We start from the raw sequence: 13,535 nt of genomic DNA, 5'->3' as shown, positions 1-13,535 counted from the left end.
AAAAGCCACAATTATATCGGAGTGACGTAAGGTCGGTAGCCTCCGATTATATTATGGAATAATCATCATCGCTCTATCTCACCTTGAAGGAACAATTATTATAAGGCGAGATCAACAACAATGAATAAAAATCAAGAAAATCACGAAAATAACTCAACATTCTCATATTCACATTGAAATCATAAGCTTGGGACTTTTAAACATGAAATCATCTTCGTCGTCGTAATCATCATAGAAACATTCTCATCTTTAGCATAGTCATTAACATTGTAAAAACATGTCCGTTGTTGTTGTCATAAAAGCTTATAGAATCATAAATCTTTGACTCGGAAAATAGGAACATTTTGGAAAACATTTATGGATTATCAAGAAAGAAGTCATGCCTTTGAATCATGAACTCTAACTTTTGGAAGTAAGAAGGTTATGAAACATATGTAGGGATTTATAACATAGGAGTTTCTAGAAATAGGATCATCGCCATCATAAAACATGTTTATCTTTAGCATCATAAGAACTCTACAAATCATGAATCTCTAGCTTTTAAGAATAAGAATATTCTTGGAAAACATTTATGGATTCACAGAAAGGGATCATGGGATATTTGGAAAACACCTATTGGATTCATAAGAAAGGAATCATGCCTTTAGAAGAAAGAGGAATAGCCTTAACATACCTTTGGAGCTTATTCTCCGACTTTCCAACTTGCTTCCTGTCGTGCGATTTATTTAGGATCGTTCGTCATTTCATAATCTACATAGGCAACCATTCGTATTATCATTAGGCTCATTGTCACCCTCTTATCTTAAGTCTCTAAATAAATTCCTTTTAAGGTCTGCCGAAATTCGGACAGCATCTCCCCTATTTATATGCCTAGCCCGAATTCTCGTACTAACAATCAACAACCAATAACAACAACGAAACAACAACAACCTCATTACTACCAAAATATTCCATCAAATACTCCACATGATATTTTCTCCAACTCCTCCACAAACGAATTCGCTACATAATTATTCCATAAATTTATCTCCGTAAATAAGCCTTAAATGATACTAAAGGAGAAAGATTCATACCTTACTTCCACTAATACCGCGATATCTCCAATACTTGCCTTACTCCCAATTCACAAATTCACCGCAACTCAATAGTATAATCGTAGCTATATGCCGGCGGAACCCAAATCCGGAAATTTTTACTTAACTCGCGTTGAAATTTGATGGAAGGAAGGTTGGAGAATTCTCTAGAATTTTTGGGAAATATTTTTGAGCTGATTTATTGGCTGAAAATGAGGGGTTAAACCCCTTTATATAGTTGCTCCGAAGTCACTGTAGCAAAGATCGTTCACCGTGAACTACCTTGTAGCGGTTCTTTTGTTTATCCGCGGAAATTATTTAGACACCTGAAACTTTTATAGACCGATCTCTTTATTTGCGTACTTGGATATGTCCAAAACTCCATACAGTCAGTATAACTTATTCAACATCCCAAACTTAGCAAAACTTATTTTATTTTTTATTTTTTTCCGATTCGTTTAACCTCCAACCTTCGCGGCACTTACTTATCACTTGTTGAACATAACACAAACACTTATAACTTCAAACATAATCCTGTCCTTTGAGCTTATGTGACTAACCTATGATGCAACTTAACGCACGAAAATACGGGATGTAACATTATCCAGGAAAAGCTTCTAGAAGCTCAGAGTTGGCAAGAGATGTATGCGAATTGAAAGGTTCGGGATTTAGAGTTTATGGTGGACAAGCAGGTTCTTCTGAAGATTCCACCCATAAGGGTGTAATGCGTTTTAGGAACAGGGGCATGTTAAGCCCGAGGTTCATTAGCCTATTTGAGATTCTCTGTCGAGTTGGTGATGCTGCTTAGGAGTTGCCTTTGCCCCCTGTCCTGTCAGGTGTTCATCCAGTTTTTCATGTTTCCATGCTGAAGCGGTATCATTCAGACGGGACTTATATTGTTCGTTGGGATTCTTTGTTTCTTGATGAGAATCTGTCCTATGAGGAGGAGCCTATTGCAATCTTGGATAGGCAGGTTAGAAAGTTGAGGTCGAAGGAGATAGCTTCTGTTAAGGTTCAATGGAAGCATCTTCCTGTTGAGGAGGCCACATGGGAGACCGAGTCAGAGATGCGTGCTAGATATCCCAATTGTTTGCTGACTCAGGTACTTTTCCCCATTTCCTTCCTTGTTGCTCGAGGACGAGCGATAGTTTAATTGGTATATGATGTAAAGACCTATTTGGTCGTTATAGCATTTTGGAACTTTTTGCCCCCGTTAACCCTTCCCCGAGCCCTATGAGTACGATTTGGACCCATAAGGATGGGCGGTACTGTTCCTAAGATGATCGAACGAGGTTTATAATGACTTGTGTGATATAGAGTTTGATAGTGAAAAACATTTGACCAACAGTTGACTTTTGCGTAAATGGACCTTTTTCAGGAATCCGTTGATTCGAGAGGTCCAGATTGTTAATTGCGACTTGGTAGGATATTTGGTTTGGTTCCCAAGCCACTTGAGAGCGTTTTGGGTTATTGGTTGGAAAGTTGGTCGTTGGTTTGACCCGGTCAAATAGACTTCCGTTGGGAAGTCCAAGACCACGATTGAGTCCACAGCCTGTTTTTATGTGTAAATGCATGTTTGATTTGTATCTGTGAGGTCTCGGGTGATTGTCGGATTTTAGGGTTGGACTCGTGAATTTTTTTTTCCTGGTGTCTGGTGTCCGCTGTAGCTGCACCAGACCCGCCATAGCGGGATCTTGGCCGCTATAGTAGGTGATCGATGTTTGGGTTTGGGCGCTACAACGGACGGATATCCGTTGTAGCAGATGCGCTGCAGCGAGTGCGGTCTCGCTAGCGCAAGCCTGCTGTAGCGGACTCATAACCGCTGCAACGGGATTACGGGATTTCAGAGTCATTAAACGGTAGGATAAAACCCCTATAATTTCATTCATCACTTTCTAAGCATATTTGGGGCAAATTGAGGAGCTCTTAGCTAAATCTTCATTGTGGTAAGTCTCCTAACCTAGTATTCATTGATTTAATCTTCCTAAGCTTGAATCCATGCTAGAAATCCATTAGAATCAAAGAGAGAAAATGGGTTTTGATGATAACTTCTTGAAATGAGTTCTAATCTTTCTAAATGGAAATTGTTGATAGGTTTGACTAATCAAATCATAGAATCTGATGATTTCATAGCTAATAGGCTTGAATCTTCCATTTGTGTTGATTAATTTGAAGATTGAAAAATTAGGATTCATACCCAAATTGGAGGTTTTCACTTGAATCTCGAAATTAGCCTATTCTTGAGTTATTTTATCAATTGTTTAGTAGATTGAGCTCCTAGAACATGGAATTGCATATTTCACTTTTGAAATGACCGTTTTACCTTTGTGGGCCTGTCTCCCCTTTCTCCATAGCTGAATTTGACCCAAACGATAAGTATAGCAATATGGGTGCTGTTCTTCATGATTTCTAATATAGAATTTGAATATGATTAGACTTTGAGTATTTGGAGGAGCAACGAAAGGGCAAGGCAAAGGTTTGATTGTTTGTGGCTCCTGCTCAGCTACCAGGTAGGTTACGATTTACCTTATGGTTAGACTTCGGTTAGCGAGGCATATGTAGAGTTAGTGATTGTTGGAGAAAGCATGTTACGCCTTCTGGTATGAAGTTGGGATAGATCACTTAGGTTGGTACAGCTATTTGATTGTGACTTGTTGCCTTGTTGTGATCTATTGGCTTGTTTCCCCGTTTATGATACTAGAGTTGATATTGATAGTTTCTCGTGATATGTGTCCATATATGGCACTATTGATATTGATAGACTCTTGTGATAGGTGTCCATGTGTGGCACGATTTGACATTGATATACTCTTATCGTCATTGCGCATGCATTCATACTTGTATAGTGGGATCGAGTTACGCGCCGCAACACTTATATTGGACCGGTTTACACGTTCTTCAACATATATTAGACCGGGTTGCACATTCAGCAACAAATATGGGATCGGGTTGTGCCCCACAGCAAGTCCATGGACTTCACGGGTCCCCCATGGGTCATGACTAGCAGGCGTGGAGGTATTCCGCCTGGAGCGTGTATGTATCATTGCATTGCATTGCATTCTTATTTACAGATTCGTATAGTTCGATTTGGAATTTGTACTTGTATTTGTGGTGATATTCAGACTTGGTGATCTATACTTGTGGAGATATTTGGATTGCGTATTTTGTACTTATGGTGACATTTGGACTTGATATTTAGCGATTGTGATTCCATTCTTGGACATTGTTGATTGTACTACTTGTGAGCATATTTAGCTTTCAGTCTCTTACTTATATATATGTTAGCTAACTGTTGTCGGCCTATGATGCCTACTCAGTACGTGTTGTTGTACTGATTCTACCTTGCTGCATTCTTTTATGAGTGCAGAGTAAGTGGCTGGATCAACTTCTTCCTATCGAGATTGACTTCCGAGGCATTGTTGACGAGCATCTAGGGTGAGCACATGGCCAGATCCGCAGCCCGAATGACTCCTCCTATTTTACTTGTCTAATTCGCTACTTTTTGATACAGTTTTTCATTTTGAGACTATGTATTCCGACTTTTAGTTATTTAGTGGCTCTTTTACGGCCTAGACTAGACTTTGGGATTGATGTAATATTTTACGCACTTATGTACTTATCTATTTCAAACTTGTTAGATATTTATGTTGGTTGGGTTATTTTATGGTTGTTGAATGTTGATTAAGGGACGGGTTCGCCTACCAGGTGGGAAAAGGGTAGGTACCCGCGCGTTCTCCGATTTGGGACGTGACAGGTAGAGTAACGTGTTCTATCCCATAGGCAAAAATCGTGTATTAATTAGCATAGAAAGTAGGTCATGCAAGCATTTATGGGATCTACTTGAATTCTTGCTGATATTTATTATTCTAACTTTGGTTAACTTTCTTTAATTAATTATATTTAAGCCATTGATATTAGCATGTGAATATGTGTTACCATTCAAGTATGAACTTGAAAAAAAAAGAGAAAAACAAATAGATAATATAAAACGGAATGGAGCCAAAAGGAAAAAACAAAAAGTGAGTAGAAACTGTACATTCTCAAAGCGATATCTGCCTGCTTATTGAGTACTGGTATAAAGTTCACTCTCATGCTAGACCTACATCTTTATAGCATTATACACTCTACCTCACACGTTCTTGCAGTGATATCAAACCAAAAACATTAAAAATTTCACTATAATATAGAACCATGCATAGAGATTTTGATATCTTTATTTCTCTTCACTTTCGATTGGTTCCTATTATAGTTTATACACACATTCAATACCTGTATTCATCACTATATAGTTCCTTGTCATCAGATTCTGTGTCATCAGTTGGGATGAACCTGCAAAGGTATCATTAACCTCCGTCAACATAAACCTTTTCAAGTGACTTCTAAATTCCCCTCTATTTCGATTTATGCGAAGATGATTGATTGGCATAGGGATTAAGAAAAAAAAATGATTTTTGAAACTTGTATCCTTAAACATGTCATGGGATTTTTGTGTGCCACTAAAATAATTTGAAGTCTAAAATTAAATTATTTTCAAATATAGAAAGCTATTATTCATTTTGCAACAGACTAGCTATAAATTAGTTCCAGAAAAAGAAACAGAAAGGGTAATATTTATGTAAATGCCAAGTTGAGCATCTTTTTTAGTCAATTTCACCGGACATATGTTATAACCACTTTTGAGTAGAATTAAAATTAAATTGTTTCCAAATATAAAAATGTAATCTTTTTGAAATGGACTAAACAGAAAATAGTGGCTGTCGCATGAAATGTAACATCGGGAACATCATATTCATATTGTCAAGGTACGTACTTGTGGGCGCTTATCGGCCTCGCTGGAGCTGGCGGTCCTGACTTTCAACTCTCCTCTACTGGTCGTAAGTGCATCCAATATCTCAGCATCAGAAATTTCGATTTCTCCTTCTTCAGTTCTAGGAATAGTAGCCTCCGTTTCCTAATAAATTTGACAGCATAAATATAGATATAGATTTAATTTGTTTTTAGAGTTGATGATCAAAAACACACCTAAACTATCACTTTTTTTGTGAGTATCCTAACTGAACTATCAGGTGTACTAGTTTCCTACCTAAACTATCACCAACTATTTATCTAAACACACCTCAACTATCAATTGTTTCCTTTTCTTGCACACTTGAAGTTCAGATAGGAAACTCACGAAATGTGATAGTTCAGTGCGTTTTGGACCATAATGAAAATTAACGAAGGTAGCAGACATAACATACACTGAAAGAGAAACTAAGTGCACGTTGAGGAGAACCAGCAATTTCCTCATACTCAGCTGCATCAAGCTCTTGCAAATGACGAGGGTGGAACAACTTGGGTAGCAAATGCTGCCTTATGCTTATGAGGAGAAAGAATGGCAATGGGAATAGAATGCCAGCTATGGGAATCCAAGTGACTCCAAAACACACTAGAAAAAACACAAATTGGAATACTGTGAAGATTGCGATGTATTTGAATGGTACTGACTCCACAAAAGATGCATGCACCCCTTCTAGAACCCTGCCATCATGGTAAATTTGAAGTTAAATTGTTTTCAAATATAGAAATATGTCATTCTGCTTGACATAGAATAAAGTGGAAAAAGGTATCACATAAAATTGAATACAAAGATTATTTACTTCAGTGATCATATACTACAAATTGATGGACTTACTTAAATCTCCTGCCAGGGGTGATGAAGAGAAGCAAGATTCTTTCCCATAGTTGATTTCCAGGCAGGCTGTCAATAGCCATATAAGCAAAATATCCCCAAAGAACTGAGGTTGGTATCTTCTTTATCACTGGCATAGCACCTACTGATGCTGCCACTAGTAGTGACTGTAATAGATTGCTCACTCTTTGTTCATTCACTCGAACGGGCAAGTAAGCATCTATATGCTTCTCTGGATCAAATATACTATTTGACTTTTCATCATCTACATCTTCAGTTTCGCGTTTCATTATTGCCTCCTTCAAGTCTTCCAACTCTTTAACTACTGCAGTCTGCAACGGAAAAGAATGATTTTATACACACACACACACATATACATATATATATATATATATATATATATATATATATATATATATATATGCGAGAGGCGGATCTAGGATTTGAAGGTGGTGGGTGCCACAATTTTCTTCAATGTACATCTTGTTAGGAACGTGTATTTAGGTCGAGTCCATCTCTTTTTAGTTTATTCGGCTCAACTTAATAGGCTTTTATTTATTTATTTACAAAAATGAAAATTACACCTCAAAAATCAAAAAACGAACATAATTAGCATCTTAAACAAGGAATCACACTCATTAACACTCATTAACAACAGAAGTAAAATCAATATTTTCACCAAGGGACTTGCATCTCTTATGTATATTAAAAAATGAATTTGCACAAGTAAAACAACATCTTCAATAAGGGAATTACGCCAATCAAAATAAGAAAAATAATAGAAAAACTCTTCAATAGGTAAATACTCCCCATAAGTAAATGTAGAATTAGATACTACAAGTTCTCAAAAATAAATCATAAATTTAATGTTTTTTTCTAAGCAGTACTTACGAAATTTCCATCACAATTTAAGTAGTAAAGTGATTTAAATTGAATTTAATAATTATAGAATAGCATAAATTTTTATAGTACACTCCCTCCGTCCATTTTTATTTGTCCATTTTTACTTGTAAGTTATATAATTTGAAAAACCAAGACATAATTTACCATTTTATACCTATTTTACCCTTATTATTAAGTACTCCAATTCATTTCTCATTTTATTTATTGCTTATTAAGAGTGTCTCAAGTCAAATATAGACTAGAAAACATGGAGGAAGGGAGTAATAAACAAAAGAAATTAAAAAAAAAAAAAAAGGAATTTTGATCTCAATCCAAAATTCCCATTGATCTGAGACCCAAGTTTTTCGATTTAAATACTCACAGATTTGAGATTAAGAGAAATACTTAATTTAAGGGATTTTGAAGTTTCTATTCGTGTGTTCTCGCTAGAGATCACATATAAAATAATAGAAAAGAGGAAAGGCAATATAAATAATAAAAAGATAATATAGAAAATTGGGAGGGCCGAAAAGGAAATTACTGGTACAAAGGAAGTAAAAAGCGCAAAGAAAAACGGGAGTCGAAAAAATATTCAAGATAGATTCAAACTTGTCTACCAGCCGTGGCACCTTTGTCTAATTTATTACTGGGGGTGGCAGGATCAAATATTTAACCTAATTTAAGCAAATTATAACATAAGTATATAAAAAAATTATTTATCGAGGGGGTGCCATGCCACCCCCAACCTATAGGGTGGATCCGCCCCTGTATATATGTATATGTATGTCATGAGTCTCAAGTATTGGATATATATATATATATATATATATATATATATATATATATATATATATATATATATATATATATGTATATATATATATATATATATATATATATATGTATATGTATATATATATATATGTATATGTATATGTATATATGTATGTCATGAGTCTCAAGTATTGAACACTAAAGTTGTACTATCATTGGTCAAGAGTGGAATAAACACAACTTTGCTTTTTTGAAAGCGCTAAACAGAATAGGAAGATAAGACTTACAACAGGAGAACTGTCTATTTCTATGAATACAGTTTGCATGTTGCCATAGATTTCAGAGTTGCTAGCTTTTTGCTTGATACTCTTCTTTGCACTTTCGACCATCTTCTTCCGAATCAGCTGGTTAATTAGCATTAATAACATAGTATGTTAGCATTCAAATTAGCAGCTAACGCTAGAGGCAACAACCAGTAGCATATATAACAACCAGCCAGATTTAGTTACTCCCTCCGTTCCAATTTTATGTGACATAGTTTGACTCGGTACAGAGTTTAAGTAAAAAATAGAGACTTTTAAAACTTGTGATTTTAAACATATCATAAGAGTTGTGTGGTCATAAAACATTTGAAACTTATCGTCTTAAGCATGCCATAACATTTGTCTAGCTATAAAAACTTTACATTAAGGGTACAATGTGAAATTTATAGTTAGATGTTTCTAAATATAAAAATCTATCACTCTTTTTAGAAAGGATTAAATAAGAAAATATTATCACATAAACTGAAACGGAAAATATGCATTACCTGCTTCTTAAGAACAGCCAAGCTTTTACTATGCATAGGGGATTGTGGCAGGACACCATTTGAAGGAGGCAAACCAATCAAACCACATAGCAAAGTCTGAGAAGTATCAACCCATGTCATTATTCAAACAGAAACAAATAATTAATCACAGATGACAGATAGATAGATAGATAGATAGATAGATAGGGGATACCATAAATCCCAAGAGTAAGATATCATAATGATAGGCAGAAGGATTTTTTAGGTTGAACTCCTTTTGTTGAGCCAACTGCGAAGCAACACTGTGATCGAAGAAATAGAGTCCAGCTATCATCAGAGCTGGTATTATGGCAGCAAGTATGTATGCTGGAGGAACTTTCCCCATATCCTGCAGTTTAGCTATGTGTTACATTTCAAGATTTCTCATTAACAAGTTAATTAAAGATGGTTACACAACTTTTTCACACCTTAAGTACAGTCCAGTGATATACAGAAGCGGATTGCCAGGGAAGGGGACTATAGAGCCTTCTAGGAACTCCAGATGGAACTTTTCCTGGCACCATGAATGAGAGAGCTGACCACACAAGTACCATCAAGGGAACTCCATAATCAGCTATGAAGCTTCTAAACCAGCCTGCTCAGTTAACATGAAAATAAATTTACGAGACCCATTCATGAATGTTGATGAAATGACAATACATACTCACCCGTCCCAATTTATGTGGCAGCGTTTGATTAGGCACAAAGTTTTAGAAAGAAAGGAAGACCTTTGAAATATCTGATCTAAAACAAACCTGAAATATTTGTGCGTCTATAAATCATTTCATTAAAGGTACAAAGAGAATTTCAAAGTTAATTTGTTAATTTCTAATTATAAAAAAAAATGACATTCTTTTTGGACATACTACAAAGGAAAGTGTGCCACATAAATTGGGATTGAGTATTATCCCATTTTATGTGATCGTGATGTTTAATTAGACACTGATTTTAAGAAGGAAATACTTTTGTGGTAAAAAACAAGTCATATATTAATCATCTCATGCATTTTTTCTAAAATATATAAAACGGTGTCTTCTATTTAGAAGAAACTAAAAAAAAAAAAAAAGAGTTTGTACGTAAAACTGGGACAGAGGGAGTACTATCAAATGTTTGGATTTACAAACCTGTGCCGTACCACCATGACCTTGCTTTCCTGCTCTTTAAGGCTGTATAGAGAAGGCCAATAGTGAATATGATTCCAAGTAGCCCATTTGTGTAAAGCCAATGGAATTGATATTCCTCTGAACTTGGATCCTCCGATTTTGGAATGTGAAACTCGCTGACTATTCCCTGCAGAAATTATAATTGAAATTCAAATGCGCCCTGATTAAGGGTATGTTTGGTACGACGGAAAATGTTTTTCTAGAAAATACTTTCTTGAAAAACAAGTGAGTTTATTATTTATTTTCTATTATTTGGTAAATAGACAAAAGATATTATCCAAGAACATTTATATATAATTTAGCAAAACGCTAAGAGATGAGATGAGGTGGAAAGCGGGGGTTCAGTGGTGGCGGAGGTGCCGAGGTGGAATGGTCAAAGGGTGGGGTTGGGGGCGTTGGGTGGGTGGAAAGTAGACAATGAACTTGGAATGTCATTTATAAAACTTGTTTTCCCTACTTCAGTCATTAAGGTGAAGTTATTTTCCTCATTTTTAAGGAACTTGTTTTGCTAGAAAAAATATTTTTCAAAACACTTTAACCTACCAAACATGAAAAAATTAGAATACCAAACACACCTAAGACTTCATTCGTTGAGAAACATAAATCTGTTTGTGCAGTTAGAATACCTTAACTGCTTCTTGCATGAAAAGCACGGTGATAAGCATGCCAAAAGTCTCTCCAGCAATCCTTGTAAATCTATTGACGATAGAGCAGGCATTAAATATTGCTAAAAGAAACAATATGAGAGCTGTCCAGACACAAATCCTGCAAAATTAAATTACATCATAGATATGAGAATGACGATATTCTCTATTGAACAACATCCTTAAAATTGAGCATATACTGCCTCGGTTTTGATTTGTTTGGCTTGATTCGGAGTAGGAGGGTCAAACTGACTAATTTTTGGTGTGAATTCGGACAGGAATATTCAATTTTTTTAAAAATAAAATTTACATATTTAGAAACTACATCTTTTGTATAAAGTATTATAAGTCACAATAGTTAACAGTTCAAAATATTTAGAAAATATTTGAAAAAATTTTGGTCAAAGAAAATATCATTTGACTGCATAAATAGTGCTAAGACAAACAAATTGAAGCAGAGGGAGTATTAGTTTCCAGCACAGTAACATACCATCCAGTCCAAGCCAAGTAAAGGGTCTGTCCCAAGTCTTCTCTATCTTTGGAAAACTTGTAGAGGTAACTGTACATAATGATAGTAGGTTCTGCAACTCCTAGTAACAGAAGAGGTTGGCCACCCAGTATGGAATGAATGATACCACAAATAGCTGTGGAAACTAAAGTTTCCACAGTGCTCAAGCTCCCATCTAACATATTCAAATCAAGTCAACAGGAAATTAACGTATGGTCACTACAAAAATATGTGATCACAATGTTCTTAATTATGAAGAAGTGAGTTTGAAACACTACTGAAAAAATAGGAATTAGAGGTGGACACATTCCATAGCTAAGCAGCAAAATCCATCACTAATCCTATTTAGAGACGGATTAACAATGGATTATCATAAATTATGTTAGCTACGAGCAATTTAGCGACCGATTAGCGATTGGTATTGTAAAAAAACCTGTCTCTCGGCTCAATTGTTCTCCAAAAGCAATCACTGGTAGAGCAGATGCAAAGAAGATATACGTAGTTGGAGCCAATATCCTGGCGTACATTTATATACAACAGATCGATTAAAAGCAAGAAATATGCAAATTCTTGTTTACAAATTTTGTTTTAAGAACAACTAAAGAATACTAGTAATAAAACTAATCCGTATATACCGTATTCCGGATCTGATTCCTGCAATCCAATCCTGCTTGTAGCAAGACGTTCTTCCTCTAATATCCTTTGCAATGCCCTCGAATGGAGTTCCAAGACTCTTCATGATCTCTGCTGAACCAAAATAATGAAACGGAAAAAGAAAAAACGAGTATTAATTCATTAATCAAGATACAGAAAATATAGAATTATAAAAATTGTTAGGAGTACATACTAGTAGCACTTGATCTACTTGTCTTCTGCTTGTTAAGTTATCTATATAAACATGCATTACAAACAAAGACTAACTTATATGACGAAATACAATATTCATCTTATTCTAACAAAGTTTGTTTTGGGACAAAGAAAGAAATGTGTTCAAAATAGATGACCAAGAAGAATTTTACAGGACTAGGGGATTGAAATGTATCTCAATAAATTCTTGACTGTTATTACATAGAAGATCCAGAGACGTGATATGCATTCATCTATGTATTCTCCAAAGACTAAGTGGAAGAGAGCGATTACGTTATTTACCTGATATTTTGTCGTCTCAGTTCCCCAAGAAAATTGCAGAAAAATGGAAATCATGCAGGAGAAGTTTCCAGGGACTTAACTTGTTTTGTTTCTAAAACAAAAAGTTATCAGTGCCTTAAAACATTAATGTTTGTTTAGAGATGCAAGCTGCATAAAAAAACAGCCTGGAGTTGGTATAGCTCTTACTTGCTAGTGGGGCCTTAAACATCGCACCAAATATATTTGTGCTCTTGTGCCTAGGTCGTTTTTTGAAATAGAAAATCTTCCAGATTCCAAGAATTAAATTACTCGGTAATTCAACGCAAATATAAAATACTAGTGGCTCAAAACTCAAAGCCAAGGTCACGCATGACGACCTGAGCTAACTTTAAGGTTTTTCAAAGATTATGATTATGTTACGGTACTCGTTCCAAGTCTTCGTACGTAATTTCCAAATATTATTTTAAAAATCTTGAAGATTCAATGCTCAAATTCACAATTAAAATTAAACTGTTTCACTTTCGAAATTCGAGCTTTGCTAAATTGGAATAGAGGGAGTAGTATTTTATTAGTAATTCATCAATCTAACTCCATCATCATTTAATATACAGAGATTCCATGTTGATAATGAAGATCTCTCTTATCTCACCATTGCCGTTTCATTCATTTGTTTCTTATGAGTTGTACTTATCATTAATTTATCTCCTTTCATGTGTAAGTACTCGGATCTGAAACCGTACACATAATGCCAGATATATAATATATGTTCATACTGGTTCTTATACACTAAACAAAATGTTTGAAATTTTGTCCCATTATACATTTTCTTTATACATTATTTTAAGGTTAGGGCTGGAGTTCTTTTA

The 13,535-nt window shown here is 35.2% G+C and overlaps 1 protein-coding gene across 1 annotated transcript; it reads right to left on the bottom strand.

Moving 5' to 3' along the window:
* Positions 1-5,080: 5,080 nt before the first annotated feature.
* On the bottom strand, positions 5,081-12,901 carry LOC132056196 (boron transporter 4-like). The gene is made up of 14 exons (XM_059448283.1): positions 12,691-12,901; positions 12,177-12,285; positions 11,975-12,057; positions 11,524-11,716; positions 11,016-11,154; positions 10,351-10,516; positions 9,655-9,821; positions 9,402-9,575; positions 9,209-9,304; positions 8,688-8,804; positions 6,748-7,076; positions 6,314-6,593; positions 5,884-6,024; positions 5,081-5,402 (listed from the first exon to the last, which is right to left on the bottom strand). Exons 2-14 carry the CDS (start codon positions 12,278-12,280, stop codon positions 5,388-5,390), a joined length of 2,004 nt encoding a protein of 667 aa, XP_059304266.1. The 5' UTR covers positions 12,281-12,285; positions 12,691-12,901; the 3' UTR covers positions 5,081-5,387.
* Between the last annotated feature and the right edge of the window lie 634 nt (positions 12,902-13,535).

Source organism: Lycium ferocissimum, chromosome 5, assembly GCF_029784015.1.
Source record: "Lycium ferocissimum isolate CSIRO_LF1 chromosome 5, AGI_CSIRO_Lferr_CH_V1, whole genome shotgun sequence".
Lineage (NCBI taxonomy): Eukaryota > Viridiplantae > Streptophyta > Magnoliopsida > Solanales > Solanaceae > Lycium > Lycium ferocissimum.
Note: the sequence above shows the minus strand (reverse complement) of the source record. Positions and strands in the feature narration are given on the sequence as shown.

Bases quoted from the DNA above. Each gene is read 5' to 3' on its own strand.
- LOC132056196 (XM_059448283.1), bottom strand. From the start codon at position 12,280: ATGAAGAGTCTTGGAACTCCATTCGAGGGCATTGCAAAGGATATTAGA. The intron at 10,517-11,015 runs GTATTCTAACTG...TAATTTCTGCAG, and splicing joins TCATGCAAGAAGCAGTTAAG to GGAATAGTCAGCGAGTTTCA. The intron at 9,576-9,654 runs GTGTGAAAAAGT...GCTAAACTGCAG, and splicing joins ATCACTGGACTGTACTTAAG to GATATGGGGAAAGTTCCTCC.